The sequence below is a fragment of the Ranitomeya variabilis genome, chromosome 5 (assembly GCF_051348905.1).
Source record: "Ranitomeya variabilis isolate aRanVar5 chromosome 5, aRanVar5.hap1, whole genome shotgun sequence".
Taxonomy (NCBI): domain Eukaryota; kingdom Metazoa; phylum Chordata; class Amphibia; order Anura; family Dendrobatidae; genus Ranitomeya; species Ranitomeya variabilis.
The window spans coordinates 167,476,549-167,504,172 of NC_135236.1; the positions used below are offsets into that span (position 1 = coordinate 167,476,549).

The 27,624-nt window shown below is 48.9% G+C and overlaps 1 protein-coding gene across 3 annotated transcripts in view; it reads right to left on the reverse strand.

Moving 5' to 3' along the window:
* TICRR (TOPBP1 interacting checkpoint and replication regulator) overlaps positions 1-26,530 on the reverse strand; it is a 162,649-nt gene extending 136,119 nt beyond the window's left edge. For 2 of the 3 annotated variants that reach the window (XM_077263473.1, XM_077263472.1), the window contains exons 1-3: positions 25,668-26,427; positions 24,284-24,530; positions 3,905-4,137 (exon numbers count right to left, since the gene is read on the reverse strand). In XM_077263473.1, the coding sequence (XP_077119588.1) occupies positions 3,905-4,137; positions 24,284-24,530; positions 25,668-26,309 (1,122 nt within the window). In that variant the 5' untranslated portion in view covers positions 26,310-26,427. Of the gene's footprint in view, positions 1-3,904; positions 4,138-24,283; positions 24,531-25,667 lie in introns of all 3 variants that reach the window. The other variant, XM_077263474.1, reaches the window with a different exon arrangement.
* Positions 26,531-27,624: the final 1,094 nt, after the last annotated feature.

Sequence of the window (27,624 nt, forward strand, 5' to 3'; positions counted from 1 at the left end):
GTCCGTGAGGTCCTTAAGGGAAGCCGCGTCCAGGATAGACAGAACTGTTTGTGAGGATAGCCTGGACACAGGCGGGTCGACCTTAGGAGACTCGGACCATTTGGAGACCAGGTCAGAGTGGGTATAATTCGTCTAGCCGTTTCCTGCCAGGGAAACGCTTACCAGGGTTTTCCCAGTGAGTGGAGGTAGTGTGGTCAAACTCCCTGTGATTAGGAAAAACCCTAGAGGGGCGTTTAATCCGTTTAAACGCAACGGAGACGTCCTGAGAGCTTGCCTCATCCTCCTTAAGATCAAGCGTCTGAATGATAGCTGAAATAAGGCTATCGACCATCTCCTGTGTTCCGGAAGTCTGATCTGCATCCGAGTCAGATTCCAACTGAGAGGTTACGTCAGACCCGAGGTCCGCCTGTGAGGAAGGGGAACGGGCAGCAAGGGGAATCCCAGATGTAGTCCGGGGAACTGGAGGAGGATCTAGATAAGGTCCTTTTTCTGTCTCTTTTGTCCGGTCTGCCTCTGAGGGTCTTGGACAGGTGCGAGCGAATCGCCGTGTGAGGAGTTCGTGGCACTGGTGGCATTAGAGAGTAGCGGGATACGTTCAAGTGCCTGGACCAGGGACTGAGACACCTTAGTCAGGTCAGACACTGATTGAGACATCGCAACAGCCCACTCCGGGGGAGTGAGGGTGCACTCATCCCGGGACCTAGGAGCTTCCAGGGGAGCTGACATAGTGGGAGGAACGCAGGAAGGGCAGAAAGGGGAAGACTGACCTGAGGCCCACTTTTTCTTGCAGATAGCGCAGGTGTAATGGATGGCCATAGTGGCAAAGGCCGGAGTGGGGTCGGACATAGGTGGATATTACCTTGTACAAAAGAGGAGGAATACTGCCGGGAGTAGAGCAGTAGTGCTGAGCCGACAGCGGTATTCGCAGAAGTCTGTGATCCCTCAGGATTCTGTGCCCCCAGCATGTGACAGGAAGCAGGAAGGCAGAAAAAAAGCGCGAAGACAGCGTGACGCTGTGAGCATATACAAGCGCTATGGGGGAGAAGCCTAAGGAACGCCCCCAAGCGCTGAGTTCCCGGCCGCAATAATGCCAGCCACCACAAGAGGGCGCGCAAGCGCCGAATGCAGGAGAAGAAAGCCGGGAGAGATAGAAAAAAAATGGCGGGCGCGCGTTCCCGCAGTTTGAATAAAGAGGAGGGAAATAGCCGGCGTCGCTGACCGTGATCGATTGCCCTGAAAACTGTAGCCCCCCTCATACAAGGGACCTTGATAAGGGAATGAAACATCCAGCAGGGTAAGATCAGGGAGATCGGATTGCCGGGCGGGGTAACGATTGTTAATTGAAGGCTCCCTACCTGGAGAAGAGGAATGCATCAGGATCCCCTAGAGGGTCCAGGAAGAAGTCCTCCTTCCCGCGCCGCTAGCCCCGGCGCAGAAGACCCCTAACCAGGGGGAGAGGGTCACTAGAAGTGACCGCCGTCTTCCTCTCAGCCCTCTCCGAGGAGAGGGATGAAGAGGGGAAACGGGCAGGACTGGCCACCGAGAAGAAGGTCACCCTGAACACCCGAAAGGGTGACAGGGGACGAAGTCTTGCCCAGCGGGTCCGACAGGGTGCGATGTGGGTGATACCACACTACTCTCTTGGTCGCTCAAAGTTGGGAAAACAGGGTGAGAAAAAAAACTGCACCCTCTTACCCTGAAGAAAGAGACTGAAAAAGAAAGGGAAAAAGGTTAATACACACAACAAATCCCTGTAAAAGAAAATGCGGATCTGGTGTTAGATCCAGGTCCGCCTCCTACAGACACTAAGCAAAAACTGAGTTGCCTGGTGCCTGTCGGAGGGTGTATACTGCCGGGGAGGAGCTACTTCTTATTTGCATAGTGTCAGCCTCCTAGTGACAGCAGCATACACCCATGGTTACCTGTGTCCCCCAATGAAGCGAGAAAGAAAGACATTTTAAAATGGCGGCTGCGCAGTAGCAGCTATCGGTGTATTATAGAGGTGATCTGATCGCTGCTATTGCGCAGGCGGCGCCATCTTGCTAATGAAAAAAAAAAATTCCTCCTCAAAGAGGCCCCAACTGAGCAAATAGTCTTGTGTTGGTGGGCACCACCAGCCAAAAGCTGCTATTGGGCAGGCGTCGCTATCTTGGAGTAGTTTTTCTGATTCTCTAGGAAGATGTCGCCGCCGGCACCTGCGCGATAGGAGCTATAGGACCACCTCTATATACACCGATAGTTGCTGCTGCACAGGTGCCATTTTCAAATTGATTTTTTTTTTTTTAGATTATCAACTTCTACCATAATTATACACATGTGATTATGCTGCAAAGCCGGAGCCACAGCTTTTTTTCACTATGTATATATAATATTCATTATGTAAACTAGGGGGCAGGTCAGTGAGGGATCGGTGACCTGTCAGCAGTCTGCATTATGAATTCCTAATCAGAGCACCACATGAAGACCCCCACACAGGCCGCCCCCGAGCACGGTTATATCATTAACTCAAAACTGGAAGTAAAGAGTAAACAACAACCACAAGACGGATTTCATCAACCAATGTATCATTGTAATCAGTACAACGGCGATGACCTGACCCTGTCTGTAGGTTACTGGGCACAATCCTGCTGACAAGATTCCTTTCCAGACTAGTGTGTGCCATACAGGAAGACAGCAGTGGGGGTGTGAACAGCTCCTCAACAGACTTAGTATGATACCTAGGACAACATGCAGAATGCTGACGGAGTATATTGCAAACTGTCAGCATTCTGCACCCTAGGAACACATACAAATTATACAGGAACCCCTTCAACCCCCCCCCCCCCCCCTCCCCCTCAAGCCAGTTTTCACCTTCATGACCATGCAATTTTTACAATTCCGACCACTGTCACTTTATGTGGTAATAACCTCTGGAACGCCTCAACGGATCCCTGTCATTCTGAGAATGTTTTTTCGTGACACATTGCACTTCATGTTAGTGGTAAAATTTATTATATAACTGACGTTTACTTGTGAAAAAAATAGGTGAAATTTGGCAAAAATTTAGCAAATTTCAAACTTTAAATTTTTATGCCCTTAAATCAGAAAGTTATGTCACAAAATAGTTAAATAATATTTCCCACATGTCTACTTTACATCAGCACAATTTTTGAAACAATCTTTTTTGTTAGGAAGTTATAATGGTTAAAAGTTGACCAGCGATTTCTAATTTTTCAAAACAAAATTACACCACCATTTTTATTATAGAGACCACATCACATTTGAACAAACTATGAGGGGTCTGTATGACAGAATATACCCAAAAGCGACCCCATTCTAAAAACTGCGCACCTGCAAGTACTCAAAACCATATTCAAGAAGTTTAACCCTTTTGATGCTTCACAGGAATTAATGGAATGTGGAAGGAGAAAAAAAAACAAACCAAAAAACGAACATTTACATTTTTCCGCATACATTTTAATTTAGACCCAATTTTTTTTTCTTACTTTCACAATGGTAATAAGAAAACAGATCCCAAAAAAATGTTGTACGTTTCTCATGAGTACGCAGATACCCCGTATGTGGGGGAAAATTACTTTTTGGTGCACGACGGCTCAAAAAGGGAAGGAGCGCCATTGGACTTCTGGAGCGCAAAATTGACTGGAATCATTAGCAAACACCATATTATGTTTGGAGAGCCCCTGATGTGCCCAAACAGTGAAATTCCCCCACAAGGGTCTCCATTTTGGAAGCTAGACCCAGCAAGGAATTTAGATGTGTGATGAGCACCTTGAACCCACAGAATCGGGGTAGCAGCAGGCTACATGCAGGTGAGCATTTCTTTTATTCTACAGCATTTCTTTTTCATATTTCTAATTAGGTGGCTAGAAAATGATATTAAACATAAGGAAAGTTTTTACTTTACCAAGAGCAGTCCATCTGACAATGTTGTATCCAGAAGCTGTTTAAAGTGCAGGCAGGAGGAATGGCCACTGCTAGGGTGGAGTAGCCAACTTTCCATTGTTAGTGGCCCAACCTGATTTTGATTCCAGTTTTGCACGGTGCCTTTTAATTGGATGGTCAATAAATTACTAATAAGCTTATTTTGAGTAGATGATATTGGTTCCAAGGTGACTGCACATTCCCAATGTTTTACATCTGAAAGAAAGCAAGAGGCGTCACATTATTAACTCTTCTTCAGAAAACTAATCAGAAAATAACCTTGTTTAAATCGGGTTTGTGAGTAAAACAAATTTTGGGCAATGTTTCTTTTACATATGCCAAGGTGTACTAAAGGGAATCCGTTACTAGGTTCTCGCTATGTTATCTGAGAACAGAATGATGACGGGACCGAGACCCTGAATCCAGTGAAGTCACTGACTGTCTAAAAATGAGAGAAAGCAGACCAATCGCTGTTTTCTCTGCTGCAGATCCGCCAGTTCTCTGCATGCTGATTGGCAGCTGTGTGCACTGTACATTCATACAAAGCTGCCAATCAGTGGTGGGGCGGGGTTACAAAGAGCTGGAAGACTAGGAGGCAGACATAAAACACTGATTGAAACCGCAACACAGACTAGTAAGCAGGGCTGTGGAGTCTGTATCCATTTTGGTGGCGTCGGTAATCGAAAATAAATAAATTGGGTTCATTCGTTCAGTGCAGTAAATTTTTTCGTAAGAATTTGGGAAAGTTATGAAATGTCTTCTGTTCCTGATCTAAGGATCTAGACTTAGTTGAGATGAATCTGTGCTGGACTTTATATACATGGTCAGTAGTGACCACTGCTTTGGAGTCAGAAGTCAGGCAAATTGAGAAGTCGGAGGTTTGGCTTACCGCCTCCAAAGCCCTCCTAGTAAGTGACACATCGTGGGAATCAGGGTCTCAGCCCCTGCATCATGCTCCTTTCAAATTACATAGAAAAAAAAAAAAAAAAAAAAGCTGGTGACAAATTCCCTTTAAAAATAAAAATTTTGCAACTTTCACGGTGGGTGCTGGGACGCTGACCCCACTTCCCCTGCCTTCATAATCTTTGCACAGGCTATTTAGATGCTTCAATATCAAAGATGGAGTTCAGGTTTATTACAGTCATGTACTTGGGGTTTCCTGATACCACAAATTAGAGTATGACTCGAAGATTACTTATTTTAATAAAAAGTCATGGAATGGGGAAATAAATATTTTAAAAAAATACATGCATCAAAAAAAAATAAAAAAATAAAAATCTTATTTTAAACAATAGGTCATTTTCTAAAGATTTCTTTTTATTATTTTTAGGGATTCACACATCAGAATTTCATCAGTATTTTGCATCAGTGTTGGTGCACCAAAACAAGGAGAGGAACTGACAGACATTTAATTGTATGAACATATATTTTTAGGGTACTGTCACACAGTGCAATTTTGATCGCTACGACGGCACGATTCGTGACGTTGCAGCGTCGTATGATTATCGCTCCAGCGTCGTAGACTGCGGTCACACTTTGCAATCACGGCGCTGGAGCGATGCCGAAGTCCCCGGGTAACCAGGGTAAACATCGGGTTACTAAGCGCAGGGCCGCGCTTAGTAACCCGATGTTTACCGTGGTTACCAGCGTAAAAGTAAAAAAAAAAAAAACCGTACATACTCACCATCTGATGTCCGTCAGGTCCCTTGCCGTCTGCTTCCCGCTCTGAGTGCCGCCGTACAGTGAGAGCACAGCACAGCAGTGACGTCACCGCTGTGATCTGCTCTCACTTTCCGGCCGGCAGACAGTCAGAGCGGGAAGCGGACGGCAAGGGACCTGATGGACATCAGATGGTGAGTATGTACGGTTTTTTTTTTTTACTTTTACGCTGGTAACCACGGTAAACATCGGGTTACTAAGCGCGGCCCTGCGCTTAGTAACCCGATGTTTACCCTGGTTACCAGCGAACGCATCGCTGGATCGCTGTCACACACACCGATCCAGCGATGACAGCGGGAGATCCAGCGACGAAAGAAAGTTTCAAACGATCTGCTACGACGTACGATTCTCAGCAGGGTCCCTGATCGCAGTAGCGTGTGAGACACTGCAAGATCGTAACGATATCGCTAGAACGTCACGAATCGTGCCGTCGTAGCGATCAAAATTGCACTGTGTGACAGTACCCTAACATCATATAAGAATAAATAAACAATAAACAGAGATTGAAAAGAACAAAGGAACAGAAATCAGAGTCGGATATCAAAGTTTTCTATGTATGCAATAACATTGTCATTTCCAGTGTAGAAATCATTCTTGTCACAAGTATAAGATCTGAGGGGACATTCCTCGACAATGTGCTGAACTGTTTGACGGTCAGCTCCACAGTCACAGGCAGGAGAGTCAGATTTTCCCCACTGATGCATAAGGTCTGCACAGACACCAAAGTTTGTTCTGATACGATTTAAAGTGACCCAGGTTTTCCTTGGTAGATTGAAGCCTGGTGGTGGATTTTGTAAGTGAGGAAGCGTTTGAGGCTCACCATCTACTGCACTGACCCAAAGTTAACGCCATTACTCATCTAAATTGAAATCATGTTCATACAGGGTAATTAGGATGGGTGGACGTCTTGATATCAGTCGCTGTATTTGAACATCTTGGATATTGTGATGTATTGGTAGATTTTCATTATTCACTACTTTGGTGTTTTCTTTAAAGGGAACCTGTCACCCCCAAAATGGAAGGTGAGCTAAGCCCTAAAGGCCCCGTCACACATAGCGAGATCGCTAGCGAGATCGCTGCTGAGTCACAAGTTTTGTGACGAAACAGCGACCTCAGTAGCGATCTCGCTATGTGTGACACGTACCAGCGATCAGGCCCCTGCTGCGAGATCGCTGGTCGTGTCGGAATGGCCTGGACCTTTTTTTGGTCGTTAAGGTCCCGCTGACATCGCTGAATCGGTGTGTGTGACACCGATCCAGCGATGTCTTCACTGGTAACCAGGGTAAACATCGGGTTACTAAGCGCAGGGCCGCGCTTAGTAACCCGATGTTTACCCTGGTTACCAGCGTAAATGTAAAAAAAAACAAACCGTACATACTCACCCTCTGATGTCCGTCAGGTCCCTTGCCGTCTGCTTCCCACACTGACTGAGCGCCGCAAAGTGAAAGTACAGCACAGCGGTGACGTCACCGCTGCGCTCTGCTCTCACTGTACGGCGGCACTCAGTCAGTGTGGGAAGCAGACGGCAAGGGACCTGACGGACATCAGATGGTGAGTATGTACTGTTTGTTTTTTTTGGTAACCAGGGTAAACATCGGGTTACTAAGCGCGGCCCTGCGCTTAGTAACCCGATGTTTACCCTGGTTACCCGGGTGCTGCAGGGGGACTTCGGCATCGTTGAAGACAGTTTCAACGATGCCGAAGTCGTTCCCCTGATCGTTAGTCGCTGGAGAGAGCTGTCTGTGTGACAGCTCCCCAGCGACCACACAACGACTTGCCAACGATCACGGCCAGGTCGTATCGCTGGTCGTGATCGTTGGTAAATCGCTATGTGTGACGGGGCCTTAAGGCATCAGGGGCTTATCTACAGCATTCTGGAATGCTGTAGATAAGCCCCTGATGTATCCTGAAAGATGAGAAAAAGAGGTTAGATTATACTCACCTGGGCGGGCGGTCCGATCCGATAGCCATCGCGGTCCGGGGCCTCCCATCTTCTTACGATGACGTCCTCTTGTTTTCACGCTGCAGCTCCTGCGCAGGTGTACTTTGTCTGCCCTGTTGAGGGCAGAGCAAAGTACTGCAGTGTGCAGGCGCTGGGCCTCTCTGACCTTTTCCGGCGCCTGCGTGAAAACAAGAAGAGGACGTCATCGTGAGAAGATAAGAGGCCCCGGTCCGCAACGCCCATCGGACTGAACCGCAGCGGGACCGCCCCTGGGTGAGTAATCTAACCTCTTTCAGGATACATCGGGAGCTTATCTACAGCATTACAGAATGCTGTAGATAAGCCCCTGATGCCGGTGGGCTTAGCTCACCTTCGATTTTGGAGGTGACAGGTTCCCTTTAAGTAGGAGCTTTTGTCTTCTCCGATTTGCAGGTGCGATAAGGCTCAAGACAGGTAACCAGTGGACAGGCGTAGGTTTGATAGCACCAGATATTATGTGCATAGAGTTGTTCAGCTGATTGTCGATTGCATGCACATGAACAACTATTCAGCCATACTGGAGCACAATATTCTGCAGCAAAGTACACCAAGGCAAGTGTAAACGTTCTCAAGATAGGTGTTGAGGAACTCCAGGAGGAACCGCAGAGTTTCTGAATAATATTGCGTGCTTTCAGTTTCTGTGCTGTCTTATCCAAGTGAGATTTGAAGGTTAGGCTTCCATCAAGGATTATGCCTAAATACTTGGGATTGAAGTTGTGTTTGACAAGATGACCTTCAAAGTGTACTTTGAGTTCAGTCTTAGCACTTGCGTCATGTAAATGAAAGCAACATACTTCCGTTTTTGATGGATTGGGCTTTAGCCTCCATTGTCGAAAATACTTTCCCATTACACCAAAATCTTCTGTTAGAACCTCCTGTGCTTCCTCCATTGTTTTGCCCACTGTAGCAAGTGCCCAGTCATCGGAGTAACCAAATTTCCGTGATATTGCGTCAGGAATGTCAGCTAGGTACAAAGCAAACAGGAGAGGTGCCAGCACTGATCCCTGGGCCAAACCATTGTTTAAGGTTTACTTACAACTGGTTAAATCTCCCATGATAAGCTGAAAGGATCGATTTGCAATCATATTACTCAAGAGGTACATCATTTTCTTACATGGAATCACCTTCAGAAACTTATATAGAAGTCCTTCCCTCCACACAGTGTCATTTGCAGCAGGAAGATCGATGAACGCCACTGAAACTTTCTTGTTCTTTTGAAATTCAGCTTCAATTAAAGTTGTCAAGGCTAAAACTTGGTCACTGCAGTTTCGAGCAGGTCTAAATAAAGAAAAAACCTAGCACTCAACTGATGCTTATGTGCAAATTTTATTGTAGTACCCAAAAACGTTTCGGTCCCTCAAGCGGACCTTCATCAGTTACGTACTAAACTGAAGCTCGGGCATAAGAGACAATATTGTCTCAGGGCACTTGTACCTGCAGCGTCTTGGCAGAACGCTGTACTGGACAGAAAGCATCAGTTGAGTGCTAGGTTTTTTTCTTTATTTGGATTAAGGTGTGGGAACCTACCTTAGCACCATTTGACCAGTAGTGCACACGCTATTTTCTTCGAGCAGGTCTAAAGCCGGCTTGCTCTACAGTTATTGAGTCGAAAATCTTTAAATTGATCTGGTTATAGATTAAGCGTTATAACAGCTTATATAGGCAACTCAATAACGCAATGGGTCTATAGCTTGATGGATTATCTTCAGGCTTCACATGTTTTAACAATGCAATGATTTTGGCGTGTTAATTTACTGGGGACTGCAACGTTAGTCCGCCTCCACGTGGTGCACCCTGGGTAATGCTAAAGGACTAAATCTTGATGACCAAACAATCAAAACTACATCTAGATCTCCTGGTCAATATATTTCACATCATATTTGATTATCAAAGAAAAAAGGAGATTTTTGTGTACTCACCGTAAAATCTCTTTCTCTTAGCCTCTAATTGAGGGACACAGGACCATGGGTGTTATGCTGCTGTCCACTAGGAGGCGACACTATGCATAATCTGAAAAAGATTAACTGTGGCTCCTCCTGTGCATTATACACCCCTGGACGGCATCAGCCTTCTCCAGTTTTGTGCAAAAGCAGTAGGAGGAACGTAACATGAATAACATAATTATGCCTGTAAGAAGGCAACTATGTACGAGCTCAAGAAACAATATGAGAACTCAACAGTTACAACAGCCCGGAAAGGGCAACAGGGTGGGAGCTGTGTCCCCCAATTAGAGGCTAAGAGAAAGATTTTATGGTGAGTACACAAAAATCTCCTTTACTCTGTCGCCTCATTGGGGGACACAGGACCATGGGACGTCCTAAAGCAGTCCCTGGGTGGGAAGCAATGGACGAATATTGTGCAGACAGGCCCGTACACTTAGGGCACCGCCGCCTGCAGGACACGTCTACCCAGGCTCGCGTCCGCTGAGGACTGGGTATGAACCCTGTAGTGTTTAGTAAATGTGTGTAAGCTAGTCCAAGTGGCCGCCTTACACACTTGTTGTGCCGAAGCCTGGTGCCGAATGGCCCAGGAGGCCCCTACCGCCCGTGTAGAGTGTGCCGTAATACCGGCTGGAAGAGGAGAATTCTTAAGGCGGTACGCCTCTTGTATGGTGGATTTGATCCACCTGGCAAGAGTAGCTTTGGAAGCTGGCATACCCTTGTGGCCGCCTTCCGGAAGGAGGAAAAGAGAATCAGACCTCCGGAAGGATGCAGTCCTAGACAAGTATATATGCAAAGGCCTGACAAGGTCAAGCGTATGCAGAGTCTTCTCCACTCTATGAACCGGAACCGGACAAAGGGATGGTAGAGAAATTTCCTCATTGAGGTGGAAGTCAGACCAACCCTCGGAAGGAAGGATGGGACCGTACGAAGAACTACCTTGTCCTGGTGAATACCAGGAAAGGCCATCTGCAGGAGAGTGCTGTCAGTTCAGACACCCTGCGTAGTGAGGTGATTGCCACCAGGAAAAACCACCTTCTGGGAGAGAAAGGCGGAGCGGGACCTCCTTAAGGGGTTCGAAGGGTGGTTCCTGCAATGCTGTCAGGACCAGGTTGAGGTCCCACGTTTCTAGTGGTCGTCTGTAGGGGGGAACCAATCGGGAAACCCCCTGAAGGAAAGTCCTTACTTGCGGCTTGGTAGCAATGCGCTTTTGGAAAAGCACTGAGAGGGCTGACACCTGGCTCTTAAGCGAGCCCAATGACAGCCTGGCCTCCAGACCCGCTTGGAGAAACCCAAGAACTTTGGGTAGGGAATAAGGGAGTGGGATCTGGCCACGAGATTCGCACCAGGTAAAGAAAACTTTCCAGGTACGGTAATAAATCTTGGCAGAGGCTGGTTTCCGTGCTCTGATCATGGTTCCAATGACATCTGCCGAGAGCCCTGCCTGGGTTAGAACCCAGGTCTCAAGGGCCACGCCGTCAAATTGAGATCCCCTGAGTTCTGGTGGTAGAACGGCCCTTGTGATAGAAGATCGTGGCGGTCGGGGAGACGCCAGGAAGCGTCTGCTGTGAGTTGTACGATGTCGGCGTACCATGTACGTCTGGGCCAGTCCGGTGCAATGAGGATGGTTGGAACTCCCTCTTGTTTGATCTTCCTCACCACTCTGGATATCAGGGGGAGAGGTGGAAAAATATACAGAAGCTGGAACTGGGTCCAGTCCTGAACCAGAGCGTCTGCTCCGAGCGACCGCAGATCGTGTGTTCTGGCAATGAAGTTGGAGACCTTGGCATTGAAATGAGATGCCATTAGGTCCACATCCGGGGTCCCCCAGCGGAGACAGATCTGTTGAAAAATTTCGGGATGGAGAGACCACTCTCCCGAGTCTATTCCTTGTCGGCTGAGGAAGCCTGCTTCCCAGTTATCCACACCCGGAATGTGGACCGCCGAAAGAACCGACCCTGTGTCCTCCGCCCAGCGGAGGACATGTGACACTTCCCGCATCGCCTGGGTACTGCGGGTCCCCCCTTGATGATTCACATATGCCACAGCCGTGGCATTGTCCGACTGTATCCTGATGTGAGAGGCTGCCAGTAAGTGATGGAAGGCCCTCAATGCCAGTAGGATGGCACGAATTTCCAGGATGTTGATGGGCATGGTCGCTTCCGCTGGGGACCACTTGCCCTGTGCCCTGTGGTGTAGGTGCACCGCACCCCAACCCGTCAGGCTCGCGTCGGTGGTCAGGACCTTCCATTGACCTGAGAGAAAGGATTTCCCCTTTGCTAGCGAGGTTGGCTTGAGCCACCAGTGCAGGGACCTCCTGGTTGACGACGTTAGCTGGAACTCGCTGTCGAGAGAAAAGGGATACCTGTCCCAGGACTTGAGAATGGCTAGTTGGAGAGGTCTGAGGTGAAACTGGGCAAATGGGACAGCTTCTATTGCCGCTGCCATCTTGCCGAGGACTCTCATGGCAAACCGGAGAGATCGAGGGGGTTTGCGGAGGAGGGTGCGAACTGCTAGTCGGAGAGCCAGTGCCTTGTCCTTGGGAAGGAGCACTAGACCCCTGGAGGTGTTGAATAACATTCCCAGGAAGGTCAGGGACTGACTCGGGGTTGGTGATGACACTTGTAGGTTGATTAACCAGCCCATGCGACTGAGAGTATCGGTTGTGATTGAGACGCTGAGCTCGCAGTCCTTGAAGGTGGGAGCCTTGATGAGTAGATCATCCAGGTATGGAACGACTACTATGCCTCTGGAGTGCAGGACGTCCATGGTGGCTGCCATGACCTTGGTGAACACTCTGGGAGCCGTGGCGAGTCCAAAGGGGAAAGCCACGAATTGGTAGTGGTCCTGGCCTATTGCGAACCTGAGAAACCTCTGATGGGCAGGTGCAATGGGTATATGCAGGTATGCGTCTTGTATGTCTATCTATTCTCCCTTCTCCATGGACGCAATGATGGACCGAAGGGACTCCATGCGGAAATGACGGACCCGTACATATTTGTTGAGCTGTTTTAGGTCTAGTATGGGCCGTACGCTGCCTCCTTTCTTGGGAACTTAGAACAGATTGGAGTAGAACCCTCGGAAGCGGTCGGTCATGGGTACCGGTACTATGACTCCTGATTGACAAAGCGAGGAGACCGCTTGGTGGTAGGCTCGAGCCTTGGCTGGCGGTTTTGGGGGGACAGAGAGGAAGAACCGGTCCGGTGGGTTGGAGGTGAAGTCTATTTTGTATCCGGAAGACACTAGTTCCGTGACCCACCTGTCTTCTGTAATAGGCAGCCAGACTTGATGAAAGAGCAAAAGTCGGCCGCCTACTGGTGTGGTGTAATCCGGAGTCCGTGAGTCATGAGGAGGAGAAAGTCTGAGATTTTCCTCCTCTGGGCTTAGACTGGCCTGCTTTTGACTGCCAGGTCTTGTCCGACCTTTGCGTCGATCGTGAGTTGTCCCTGCGTGGGGAACGGTTACGATTTTGTACTGGACGTGAGACGGACCAGCCGGAGGAATTCCGAAAGGATCGGAATCGAGTCTGGTTACGCTTCTTGTAAGTGCGTTTAGGTTTCAGTTGGGGAAGAGAAGTACTCTTACCCCCTGTGGCGTTGGATATCATAGTGTCCAACTGTTCACCGAAAAGTCTCCCACTGAGGTAGGGGAGGTGCGTGAGGGACTTCTTTGAGGCTGCGTCCGCTTTCCATTCCCGCAGCCAGAGGATACGCCGAATCGTGATGGCGTTTGATGCTATCCCCGCGACTCCCCTTGCTGAATCCAGAGCTGCATGGAGCATGTGATCTGCTACAACAGCAATTTGAACCGCTTGGTCCGACAGTTCAGGAGCGGATGCTTGGAGAGCTTGTAAATTGTTTGCCCAGGCCAGGATGGCCTTGGCAGCCCAAACTGAGGCGAACGCGGGAGCCAGGGATGCCCCTGCTGCCTCGAAAATTGAACGAGCCATGCGTTCTACCTGCCGGTCTGCTGCGTCCCTTAGGGTTGAGCTATCTGGCAGTGAAAGGAGGGTCTGTGCTGCTAGCCTGGAGACTGGGGGATCCACTTCAGGTGGATCTGTCCATTCCTTGGTGTCCTTCTGTGGGAAGGGGTACCTCGCCTCCAGATATTTGCGATTAGCGAATTTTTTCTCAGGCTGTGAGAGCTGCTTTTTAAGGATCACCTTAAACTCTGGGTGGTTAGAGAAAACCTTAGGCGGCTTCAGAGGTCCTTCAAAGGAAATCTGATGTTCTGGGGCCTCTGGTGGCGGATCATAAATGTCCAGCACCCGATGGATGGACGATATTATGTCCTCAACTAGCGCTGTATTGCTAGGAGGGATTGGGATCAGGGACCCCTCCGTTTCTCTGTCTGAGTCAAGAGTCGCAGATGCCTTCCGAATCCTGTGTATCACTGAGGCGTCCCCTGCTGGGTGAGCTGGGGAGGAGGCCTTCTCTGGTTGGGGATTGCGGAGATCTGCATTGTCTGTCCCTGGAATGGGACGGTCTAGATGACCTGGAGCAACGGTGTCTCTCCCTAGAGGGGGATGACCGTGTGCTATGGGATGACGCAGATGGACTTGATCTATGGATCCGCTTGCGTCGTGACCTAGACGTGGATGTGCCAGGGTCATCTTGTTCCTGAGTCAAGCTCTCCCTTTACTGGGTAACGGTCATAGCCGGGGCATGACCCTGCAGAGCCTGAAGCAATGTGGAGGTTAGGTTATCTACAGACTGCGTCATAGATTGCGATATCTGAGTAGCCCATTCCGGTGTGGCATTAGACACCGAGGCATTGGCAGGGGCTTCTTGAGGCTGTGACACAGTAGTTTGTATACAGTTCTGACAATGCGGGTACGTGCTACTACTGGGGAGAGCGGTCCCGCAGGCTGTGCAGAATGCATAATAGCAGTTCTGCCTGGTTCTCTTAGACCTTGAGCCCGGCATAGTGCACAGAGTGCAGAAGTGCTGCCAGCAGATGGACCTTACAGGGGTAGAGAACCTACAGGGGAGCCTTATAGGTAATATGGATTCACAGCTGAGTAAAGATAACCCAGCTGTGATCTTACCCCACCAGTGTACCCCTAGGTCCAGCGCCGAAAATCCACAGTCCTGTGCCCCCCGGAGACTGGCTGCCTGGTCCTGCAGACCGGGAGATGCAGGGTTAATCTGCAGCCGAAAATGGCTGCAGAGACAGAGGAGAGAGGAGGAGAAGGGGGCGGAGAGCTGGAAAAAGGCGGCAAGGCTATAAAAAACCCGCCCTTTCTGTCTCAATCCGCCCCTTGTATGACACTGTAGAGTGTCATATTTGTCATCCGGGGGGCGGGCCGGGGGGCGGAGAGGAGGCTGCTGCTTCAGCTAGGCCGAAGCCGGGGCCTAAATTAGATGCCTGAGGCCCAGAAGGGCTCCAGGCCGGCGCGAAAGTCCGGGAGGGGGTCGGATCTGAACCGGACCCCTCCGGATTTGAAGGCAGGATGGCGGTGGGGCTATAAGCGGAAGGGGGAGCCCGGCTGGGGTCCCCCTGAGGCAGTATAGAGCTGGTGCTGCCGCAGAGACAGGGACGCAGGGAGCCCTGTGTCTGTATGTGCCATGCCTGCCTGCACTCCCCCCGGCCCCAACAGGAGCCCGCAGCTGGGCTGGGGTCCCTGGATGCAGGCGCAGTATGCTGGCCCATTGCTGGGAGCTGTAGGATGCTGCCTGTACAGGCCCTACCTGAGGTGTCTCAACCTAATACCCCCAGAGGGGGATAGGGAGGGTGCTGTTGTCACCTTCAGGGGCCTTTATCCTCGCCTTGACCTCAACCCAGAAACCAAAAGGAATTGGGGAAGGAGGGGGGGGGGGGGGTCTCGACTTCGAACCAGCACACGAGGGACTGGGGAAGGAGCAACATGGGGAATAGCCATCTCTACTTCAACTGGGCACCCCATAATAGGGGGCCGAGGAAGGAGCCATGCCGGGAGTCTCACAGGAGACCCTCTTTTCGTCATCTGTAATCCCGTCGGAAAACGGGAAACGGAGTAAAAATCTTTAGGTGTGCCTCCTTTGCGACACTAAGCAAAAACTGGAGAAGGCTGATGCCGTCCAGGGGTGTATACTGCACAGGAGGAGCCACAGTTAATCTTTTTCAGATTATGCATAGTGTCGCCTCCTAGTGGACAGCAGCATAACACCCATGGTCCTGTGTCCCCCAATGAGGCGACAGAGTAACAATAAATGAAAGATTGACACCGGTTCTGTTTTTGGAGACTCCTGGTTTTGGCATACAATACTGATCTAATACTTGTCAAAATTACTGATGTGTGAATAGAGCCTTAAAGGGAACCTGTCACCCCCCCCCAGTCGTGTCAAACTAAAAGAGCCACCTTGTGCAGCAGTAATGCTGCATTCTGACAAGGTGGCTCTTTTAGTTCTGGGTGCTGTAACTAGAGAAATAATCAGTTTTTTAATTTGTCAGAAATACCTGGTCTTCAGTCAAGGAGGCCGGCGTTTCCACCTGCTTTAGACGCCACACAGCTGTCACTCACATGTTCTTGGCGCCGGGCGCCGCCTCCTCCCCACCGCTGTTTTGAAAATAGCTGGCGCCTGCGCTCTTTTCCCCTGCCTGGTGCAGGCACAGTGAGCGCTGCCCGTCTTTCCTCATATGCAGCCCAGCTGACTGCGCCTGCGCGGCCGCCCTGCTTGTGAATCCCAGCCCCGCAATGTGAATAAATCATAAGTCACTGCGGGGCTGGGAATCACAAGCAGGGCGGCCGCACCAGGCAGGGGAAAAGAGCGCAGGCGCCGGCTATTTTCAAAACAGTGGTGAGGAGGCGGCGGCGCCCAGAAGATGTGAGTGACAGCTGTGTGGCGTCTAAAGCAGGGGGAAACGCCGGCCTCCTTGACTGAAGACCAGGTATTTCTGACAAATTAAAAAACTGATTATTTCTCTAGTTACAGCACCCAGAACTAAAAGAGCCACCTTGTCAGAATGCAGCATTACTGCTGCACAAGGTGGCTCTTTTAGTTTATAACGGCTGGAGGGGAGGGTGACAGGTTCCCTTTAAAGAGGTTGGCCTGAAATGGTAAGCCCTGTCTATATGGAACATTCATCGGTATGAATGCAAGAGATGTGAAAGGACCCGGTATAAGGATAGCTTCTGTTCTATGAAAGACAGAAAAATTAGAAGGACAAAAGCGCTCCCTGCATGAACCTGTAAGGGTATGTGTCCACGTTCAAGTTTGCTTCAGGCTTTGGTCAGGATTTTATGCAGGTAAAATCCTGACCAAAAATGCACCTGAGGCCACTGGCAGGTCACCGGCGGTGTTCCTGCGTGTTTTGCTCATTGTAGCGACATGCTGCGTTCTGAAAAAATGCAACGCATGTGCGTTTTTGCGGGAAAAACGCATGCGTTTTTTAATGCACAGTGGAGAAGGGATTTCATTAAATCCCCTCCACTATGCTGTAACATCTGGACGCTGCGTTTTTGACGCTGCGGCTCAGCGCTACGTCAAAAACGCAGCGTTTCCTGAACGTGGACACATACCCTAACAGACAGACCTCGATGAGCACAACGCCGCTCACCTGGGCTAGTTGTGCTGAGCAGGCATAATACAAGGGCTGGATTGGATCAACCATAGGCTGCTGCACCGACTGCCGGTTCTGAATACAGAACTGATAAAGATCGGGCACTGCCGCAGATTGAGGCAGCAATTCCAGATAAAATTCTGACTTTATTGGACTGCGCGTTTCGGGGATGATTCATCCCCTTCCTCAGGTACAATCACGCAGGATGCCATCCCTGACTCCTTCAGCTTATAATCCACCTCTCGGGATCTGCTCCCTGCTCACTTAGGATCAGCAGCCAGACTGAAAGCTTCTCCACTGCTGTGGTGTTGGAAAAGCCGCAGCTCAGCTGCTGCACTGAGCCAAGATACCAGGAGGAAATTAACTTTTCTTCTCCCGGCAGCCTTTGGCTTCAAGTCATAGGCACAAATTCAGTCACTGCTCAGTATATCGTGATCAGTGGCTGTAACCACGCCCTGGCACTGACTGACAGCGGGTTCAGTACTGATGCACTGCTGAATTGACTTAACCCCTAAAAAAGGCTTCTGAAACTCAAAGGGAACCTGTTAGACTTTAGCCCTCCCCCACTAATCATTTATATTACATTGTAGCTCTTTAAAAGACCATCAATTACATTATAACACCAAAGCATTGCACCAGTAAGATGTTGCGTTCTACAGCTGATTCTGGAAGTGCATTGTGAAGTGACGACACACTTTTCGTTTCTCAGCCTCATTCACCAGCCGATTGACAGACAAGTTGTTTGCCCTGGAACATCGACCTGTCAATCAGCCAATGGAGGGTGCTGCTAGTTTGGGAAGTCAGCAGTAGCTAAGGGAGTGTAAGTGCATCGTCCCACCCCAAAGCACTTCCAGGCTGAACACCCCTTCTCAACATTTTCATTTTTTCCTTCTTTCCTTTCAATGGCCATAACAATTTTACTTTTTTGTCCACATAGATGTATGAGGGCTTGTTTTTTTGTGGAACGAGTTTATTTTTTTTTTAATGATGCCATACATTTTATCAAATACTGTACATTAAGACAGAAAAGAAGAAGTCAAAAGTGCAATGAATCTGAAAAAAAAAAAAACCTGCAATTTTGACATTTTGGGGGATTTGTTTTTACGGCATACAGTGCGTGAAAAAATGACCTGGCAGTATGTTTCTACTCATCAGAACGATTGCGGTGATAGCAAACTTGTAGAGTCTTGCAAGCCATTTGCTTATTTTCATGTTGTCTAACTAGAGAAATTAATTAACTCCAGAACAACAATTTAATATAAAGTACAATGTGTTGGATGGGGAGAATCCGGCCAGGGACTGCATCGGAGTCATCTCCTATCCCTAATATTTTCTCTGAAATGCTGAGCCATTATTTGCAGCCAGGTACTGATACAACTTTGGATAGAAATGATCGACTGACAGATTCCCCGTCAGCATTTATTGGGCTGATGGAACATAGGGCCCCATGCAGTATGAAAAACTGATCTTTTCTGTTACCATAAAAACTAATTAAAATGTCTGATGACAAGATAAATGTTTTTTTTGTTGTGATACGTTTGACTAACACGGGAAACCCCAAAAATAGATCCAAAAACTTATTGTGAACAATTAAAATGATAGAACAACACAATCACCTAACAATTTAAAAGTGCACTCTAGGTTCACCCTGCAATAAGGGCCCCTATCTTTGCACCTGCCTACCAGCGGAGGTTGGCACCCTAGTTGTATCTGTGTGATAATGGCGCCCCTGCTCCTCAGCAGCTGACCCCAACTGCCCTGGATATCCCTGTGGATAAGTGAAAGCAATCACACACTGTACGAGATGAACAGGAGGAAAATTAAGGCAAACTGGCAACCGGAACTCAGGGTGTAGGTTGGCAAGTGCCAATGAGGTGAGTGAACCATTGGGCATCAGATACTGGTAGATGATCAAAGACCAACATTACCCCCACTAGGCTGTCTCCTGTCAAAAAATAGCCTTCCTGCCAGCAAAGGTTAGCACCCTTACTTGACAGCGGATATGGCATCCACACTCAATAATGGCTGATGCTGGGAGTCCCTAGGATAAATATACAACCCCCAGGACAGTGTAGCCAGATAGAGGCAGAAAACTGGGGCCCCATGATGAAAAGCACCCACTCACAACCAAAAATAAAAAAACAAGCATATAAAGGACAGCATATAAAGGAACATAAAATTATAAAAATAAAGCTGACAGCACAGGTGGGGGGTACTTACCAGATTACTAAGCTTGCGACCTCGACACGTTTCACCACATATGGCTCATCAGGAGGCGAGATGAATGGATGCTGCATGGTTCTGGTCTATGCTCATTTATTTATTCCCATTTTATTTACCGTATCTAGTCTAAATCACAGACATATCTAATCTTCAGAGGCATACTAGCAATATCTACACAATTGAGGACAGTCTTAATCATAGTCTCTGTTATCAGTACCAGAACATTTGTCTAGCTAACGGAGCCAAGGAGAACTGTTTCAGTAGAGATATAATACTGCACACATACACCTTTCTTTCTCACCTGCCTATTCATCATCTTCCTCACCCCCTGCCACTACAGGGCCCAATAGGGTGAGCAGGGCGAGCCATCGACGAGCAGGGGCGCCACTGCGCAGGTCTAGGGTGCCAACCTCCGCAAGTAGGCAGGTTGAGATAGGCCAGTTTAGGGGTAGGCACCCCCCTGGTTGTTTTTTCTTTCTGTGGTGTTGGGGTTATGTCAATTAATTAATGCATTTAGGTTTTTTATTGAGATTAAATAAAGGTTAAAAAAAATTTAATAATAGGGGTGGATTTCTGTGAGATAAATACTAATAATCCCTTTGATTCAATTACGTGTAAGCTACATTAAAGGGTTTTGGTACCTCCACAATACTATAAATTAAGCAAACCAAGCTCCTTGGTCCGCCTGGAAAATGGTGACCGCAAACTGAACCATTTGTAGGTCTGCACAGTGAAGTGACCTGTGTCTTATAGTAAGTGGTTAGCACTGCAGCCTTGCAGCGCTGGAGTCCTATTCTATTCCCACCCAGGACAACATCTGCAAAGAGTTTGTATGTTCTCTCAGTGTTTGCGTGGGTTTCCCCCGGGTACTCCGGTTTCCTCCCACATTCCAAAGACATACTGATAGGGAATTTAGATTGTGAGCCCCATTGGGGACAGCGATGATAATGTCTGTAAAGCGCTGCGGAATATGTTAGCGCTATATAAAAATAAAGATTATTATTATGTGCCATCATGGTAATTAGTTATAGGCTGTAGTCACAGGAAACAGGTATATGACATGACCTCATTCAGCCCTGAGGGGGCCAAAGAACCCATCTGAAAGATCCAACCACATATTCCGAAGTGACCTGTGAGTTACCATAAGATTGTACTGACATGACTATGTATTATGCAGTTTTTTTTCTTGGGGCCAACATAGTTATGCGATGATTTATTTTTATCAGCTCTCATTTTAATCATGATTCTATATATTTTCAATGATTTTGCATGTGTTCTCATTTATGTGGATATTTAATCCCCATATCCACAGTTACCCTACAATCATGACCTGCTCCTCGTTTTTTTATCGAATCACATAGCATACCAGGTCCTAGGATGCAGACTAACATTTCCTCCCCCCTACCAGCGCACTGCGCTGGAAAGCATTAGGCCTAGGATGACTCGCTCCTAGGGGAGGACAGTGTGCCTCCCAACATGTGGAACGCAGCTCTCCCACATGAGCACAGGGCGCATAATTCCATCACCTGACCACAGTTGTCGGAAACACCAGTCCGCATGTGCACCCAGCCCGGCTTCTTGCCACCTGACTGCAGTATCCAGTGACCTTACTCTGTGTGAGACAGCTGTGCGCCTCAGAGAGGCGGTTCCCAGAGTTCAAAGCAGCCCTTCCCGCATTCAACACAGGTTGGCATCGATGGATCCGGAGGCCTTATCATTGCTCCTGGAGGCGGCACCTTCTAGAACGTCAGCAGAAGGTCTCCATTGCATTCCACTCTGCAACGCACGCTGACCCTGCTGGTGTCACACTTCCCCGGGTTCATCATTTCCAGTACCACACCATGGGATCCGTAGGTACTGTGTGACACGGGTCAGTAAGGGCAGTGTGCAGACCTACAAATGGTTCAGTTTGCGGGCACCATTTTCCGGTGGACCAAGGAGCTTGGTCTGCTAACTTTATAGTATTGGGGAGGTATCCACACAGGGGACACTAGTTCAATTGCATCTATCATGTTTCCTCCCCTACATCTCAGGACCAACTTCCTGTGGAGTGAGTTCCTTAGGACAGTGATTTTCAACCAGTGTTCCGCGGCACACTAGTGTGCCGGGACACATGGTCGGGTGTGCCGCGGGGAAAGTTCCCCAAACTATGCTTTAACCCTTTCTACCCTTTCAATTTGCGCTGCCTGGCACAAGCATCTCAGTCAGTGCAGGGCCAGGCACACATAGGGGTTAAGGACACAGCCAGCCAGCGTGACATTGTGGGCGGAGAGTTCTCCTGCTCTACTCTCCTGGCTGCAAGCAGTGCTGAACTTATCAGGCACAGGCAGATTCCCGGAGCTGCTACCGGCACCTGAGTGAGTGCTATGCTATCATTATCGTTGTATGTTCTGACAGTCTACTCTGGGTGACCTGGGGCGGCCATGGGCTGGGCGGCTGCAGCTGACATATTATATATATATATATATATATATATATATATATACACATACATACACTACAGCAGCCGCCCAGCCCAGGCCCCCAGCACAGCCTGTATAGATACAGTGTATATAATATATATACAGGACAGGTGCTGGGGGCCTGGGCTGGGCGGCTGTTGAAGTATATACACTGCACAGTACCTCTCCCCTGTATATATACACCACACAGTACCTCTCCTCCTGTATATATACACTGCACAGTACCACTCCTCCTGTATATATACACTGCACAGTACCTCTCCCCTGTATATATACACTGCACAGTACCTCTCCTCCTGTATATATACACTGCACAGTACCTCTCCCCTGTATATATACACCACACAGTACCTCTCCTCCTGTATATATACACTGCACAGTACCACTCCTCCTGTATATATACACTGCACAGTACCACTCCTCCTGTCCTGTATATATACACTGCACAGTACCACTCCTCCTGTCCTGTATATATACACTGCACAGTACCACTCCTCCTGTATATATACACTGCACAGTACCACTCCTCCTGTATATATACACCACACAGTACCTCTCCTCCTGTATATATACACTGCACAGTACCACTCCTCCTGTATATATACACTGCACAGTACCACTCCTCCTGTCCTGTATATATACACTGCACAGTACCACTCCTCCTGTCCTGTATATATACACTGCACAGTACCACTCCTCCTGTCCTGTGTATATATACACTGCACAGTACCACTCCTCCTGTCCTGTATATATACACTGCACAGTACCACTCCTCCTGTATATATACACTGCACAGTACCACTCCTCCTGTATATATACACTGCACAGTACCACTCCTCCTGTATATATACACTGCACAGTACCACTCCTCCTGTATATATACACTGCACAGTACCACTCCTCCTGTCCTGTATATATACACTGCACAGTACCACTCCTCCTGTCCTGTATATATACACTGCACAGTACCACTCCTCCTGTCCTGTATATATACACTGCACAGTACCACTCCTCCTGTCCTGTATATATACACTGCACAGTACCGCTCCTCCTGTCCTGTATATATACACTGCACAGTACCACTCCTCCTGTATATATACACTGCACAGTACCGCTCCTCCTGTCCTGTATATATACACTGCACAGTACCACTCCTCCTGTATATATACACTGCACAGTACCGCTCCTCCTGTCCTGTATATATACACTGCACAGTACCACTCATCCTGTATATATACACTGCACAGTACCGCTCCTCCTGTCCTGTATATATACACTGCACAGTACCACTCCTCCTGTATATATACACTGCACAGTACCACTCCTCCTGTATATATACACTGCACAGTACCACTCCTCCTGTATATATACACTGCACAGTACCACTCCTCCTGTATATATACACTGCACAGTACCACTCCTCCTGTATATATACACTGCACAGTACCACTCCTCCTGTATATATACACTGCACAGTACCACTCCTCCTGTCCTGTATATATACACTGCACAGTACCACTCCTCCTGTATATATACACTGCACAGTACCACTCCAAGGAGTTCCCCATTCTGGCCAACAAAGCTATTTTGACATTGCTCCCATTTTCGACCACATATCTATGTGAGCTGGGCTTCTCAAGCTTGACTGCGATAAAAACAAAACAGGGAGAGACGGAGAACTGTTGAGGAAGAGCTTTGTGTGTGTCTTTCCACCATTCCTGCCAGGATATCCCTTTTGTGTTTATCGAAACAGGCCCAGGTTTCACACTGAGTGAGTATAAATACATTTAGAATCTATATTATTAACTATATGTAGAATATGTACTGTTTTAGTGTCATTTTGTGCCATTTTGGTTGGTGGTGTGCCCCGGGATTTTTTAAGTATAAAAAGTGTGCCGCGGCTCAAAAAAGGTTGAAAATCACTGCCTTAGGATACCACCTGGATATAAATAAATGAGCATAGACCAGCACCATGCAGCATCAATTCATCTCGCCTCCTGATGAGCCGTATGTGGTGAAACCAGGGCTGTGGAGTCAGAGCCCATTTTGGTGGAGTCTGAGTTGGAGTCATGGAAACTGTGGAGTTGGAGTCAGAGGTTTGGCTTACCGACTCCACAGCCCTCGGTGAAACGCATAGAGGTTGTAAGCTACTCATCTAATAAGGTGTTATCTGAGCATGCTCGTGTGCTATCAGCATTCTAGCACATCGAAGATACTCTATGTTCAAGTCCCCGCTGCTGCACGTCTTGTGGTCATTCAACAGCCGCAACACATGCAGGGATTGCCTAACAAACAGACAATTCCTGCATGTGCGGCAGCTGTCGAACAGCCACGAGATGTGCAGCAACAGCGAATCGAACATAGTATTCAAGCACACCAAAGATATTCTATTGGCACATGAGCATGCTCAGATAACACCTCACTCAGAGCGCGCTCACTTATTTATTAGTGATTGGTATTTTTGCAGCCAGGCAATACAAACTAGAGTGACTTACCAGCTGTCATGAAGGTCACCACTGCATCCTGCTGTGGAAACCAGGATCTGTACTCCAGCTCACTGGTGAAAAGTGAACACAGCACAGAATCAAAGGGAATATTCACAGGCGCTCTGCAGGAGGAGAACTCTGCTGCTTGCGGGAACGAAGATTCCAGTAAACACTCAGATGGGATTATCTTGCCACCAACATGCTGCACTACTTCCACCATTGTCCAGTAGCCAAAATTATCACAAGTTTGCCACATCTAGAAACAAAAGGGAATAATTAACTTCTATTAAAGATTACACATTTTGTTGGAACAAACATGATGTCAAAAAAGCAAGTTCTCCAGCACCAGTCACTTCTGCATCAGAAAGTAGGTGGTTTGGATGACGTTGCTTAGGCAGATGCACGACGATCGTTAATGCCTCCTCACAAGTATCTACTGATGCAACATCATCAGGACCATTCAGCTCCCGATGTGGTGACAGAAGGCCATGTTAAAGGGAACCTAAAATATCTGGCCACCTGTGTTGCCCATTTGCCTAGGCAGGAGTGCAGTGCTCGCAGGCTCTCCTGTAGAGCTTGTAAGCACTGCTGTGAATATGGTTGTTCATTGTAGGGCACCTTCAGCTCTTGATTATGACCAGTTTCAGTATCACTTAACTCTTCCCATGCAGCAGGGGTCACTGCTGCCAGAGCGAGCTCAGCTTTGGAGAGCAACTACCATACTGCTCGTGTGAAATGCCAGTCAAGCTCTTTTTCAAGTTGAGAATAACTTTAAAGGGATTGTCTGTGGCTGAACTGTTGATGACCTAGTCATTGGATAGATAATCAAAACGAGATCACTGGTGACCTGACAGCTCCGCTGAAATCCTCTCCAGCAGCAGACGGCCACTATATGTATGGGCTGCTGTGCTCCACTCCGTACACTACATTGGTCACCCAGTCCATTCTGTGGACAGCATGGCGAGAGTAGGTGAGCAGAATGATACATGGGTTTGTGGGACAAGATTCAGCACAGCTTATATATTACTCATTGACTCCTTGCTGTGTGTATGGGTCCAGTGGGCGGAGCTACTAGTGATTGACCGTCATCTCTGCATACAGGGAAGACACCGATTAGCACCGCCCACTGGACTCCTGTGTGTACAAACACCAGAGATTCCCAAGGAATAAAATGCAAGATTTACAGAAACGTTTCCCAAAAACAGTATCAATCTGATCTCTTCCTCCCGCGCTCCAAATTCCGGCCCGCCAAGTCCCATCACAGACCCATGGTGGCTCCTGCAGGCTGGAGATAATCTGTGGCTTCTAGCCGTGAAATGCCCCACACACAGACAGTCCCTGGGGTCCGCACCCAGCTCATGTGGCACTACAACTCCCAGCAGGCCCCTCTCACCTGTGCCCAGTCGGCCGTGTCCAGCCAGTACAGGGTGACCCTCCTGTGGGCGAGCATGTGGTGCAGCCCCCGGGACAGCAGCTGGTCCATCACGTGCTGGCGGCCGGTGTCGCCCCCGGTGAAGTGTGAGAGCTGCTCCCGGGAGTGGGGGCAGGGGGCCAGGACGAACACCGCACTCCTGCAGCCGGAGCCGGCCGCCATCTCTGACGGGGAGTCCGGGGGCTCCTCCGCGGCCCGCAGCCGTCCTCCCCGGCGGGCCCTCACCACCGCGGGCTTGGCTGGAGACGTGATGTCCGGCCGGTCCCACTGGAAGTCTGACAAGGTCTCCATGAGCGCGGTGTGTGTGAGGGCGGCGGGGGGCGCCCCGGAGCTGCGGCTGGGCCCTGCCCGCTGCCAGCACGCCTCCAGCTCCTCCTCAAACTCGGCCCAGCTGCGGGAGGCCAGCTCTCGGAGGTCGGAGCGCCGCGGCGGCCTGCAACGGCCCCCCAGCGAGTTTAGGAAGCGGTAACTCCAGCGGACCTGGCCGAGGCCCGCCCGGCACGTCAGGAAGTTCAGCAGCCGCAGCGCCAGCAGCGTCACCCGGTCCTTCAGTCCCAAGTCCGCGGCGTCTACCAGTAACACCACATTGTAAGACTCCGCCATTCCTGACCGCCTCGGCCGGGTCAGCGCGCCGCGGCCACCGACTCCGCCATCTTTCTCTATCCTTCTCACTCACAGCGATCAAACTGGCCGCGCGTTAGGCTAACGTTCGCGCTGATTGGACAGGAGCACGGCATAGTCGCTCCTGATTGGTCAAATCCGTCCGTAGCGTTAACGTGCGTGAACAGGAAGCACACTCCTGACGGAAGTTTTCTTTGACCGTTGCTGATTGGTTAGAATGAATGACACTCTTCATCCTGCTGCTGTCTGATTGGCTACTGCTCATTTAAACATTTAAAGGGTTGAATGATTTGATATTGTCACCGGAAGAGGCGGGGCCTATAACTTTTATTACTATTGTGCTGAGCCTGTGTGAGACTTTTAGGCTTATAGTGTTGGCTGAGACACCGCTCCTGGTTTTGTCTTATAAATACTGAGCTAAACTACTGACTAAATCCTGAACGTGTCCTCACCATGAAGGTGCGATATCGCACTCCAATTAATAATTATGTGGGTGCACGCCTGAAGTATCGGAAAAAGAATTTGCTTTTTGGTAGTAAATCCACCTTTAGGCTGTGTGCACACGTTGAGTTAATGGATGCAGAATTTTCTGCATCTCTTGGCAGGAAAAATTCACATTTTTTATGCATTTTTGCTGGTTTTTTTTACTGATTTGAGTGAAGTCAGTGGTGAAAAACGCACAGTGAACTGATAGGGTATGTTTCCACGTTAAGTAAACGCTGTGAGTTTGACGCTGCGCAGCGCTGCAGCGTCAAACACGCAGCGTCCAGATGTTCCAGCATAGTGGAGGGGATTTGATGAAATCCCATCTCCACTATGCGTGGAAACCCGCACGCGGCGGCCCTGCGACTCCGGACATGCTGCGCGTCTTTTCAGATCGCAGCATGTCCGTACACCTTGCGGGGACGCAGCGTCCCTGCAAGGCATATCACAGGGCCCTATGGGAGAGCGCGATCATCCCGGATGTGAAGAGTTAACACATCCGGCATGATCGCGTCCCAGAAAGGGGGCGGGGCTTAGCGCCGAGCGGCTTTGCCGCTGCGGCGATACCGCTGCCCATCCGTAACGTGGAAACATACCCATACGCTGCAGGTTATTTTCTGCACCAAATCCGCCTGTGCATGACACTCCAGGTTTCTCATTTGCTTTGCTGGCATCAGGATTCCTCCAGGTTTTTCTAGCAAAATCTGCATTGTGTGCACAAGTCCTAAAGGGGCACGTCGGCTATTTTTTTTTTTTTGTGCCCGCTGTTGGTAATCAGTTTTGGAGTGCATTCCTTTACTTAGAGGGAATCTGT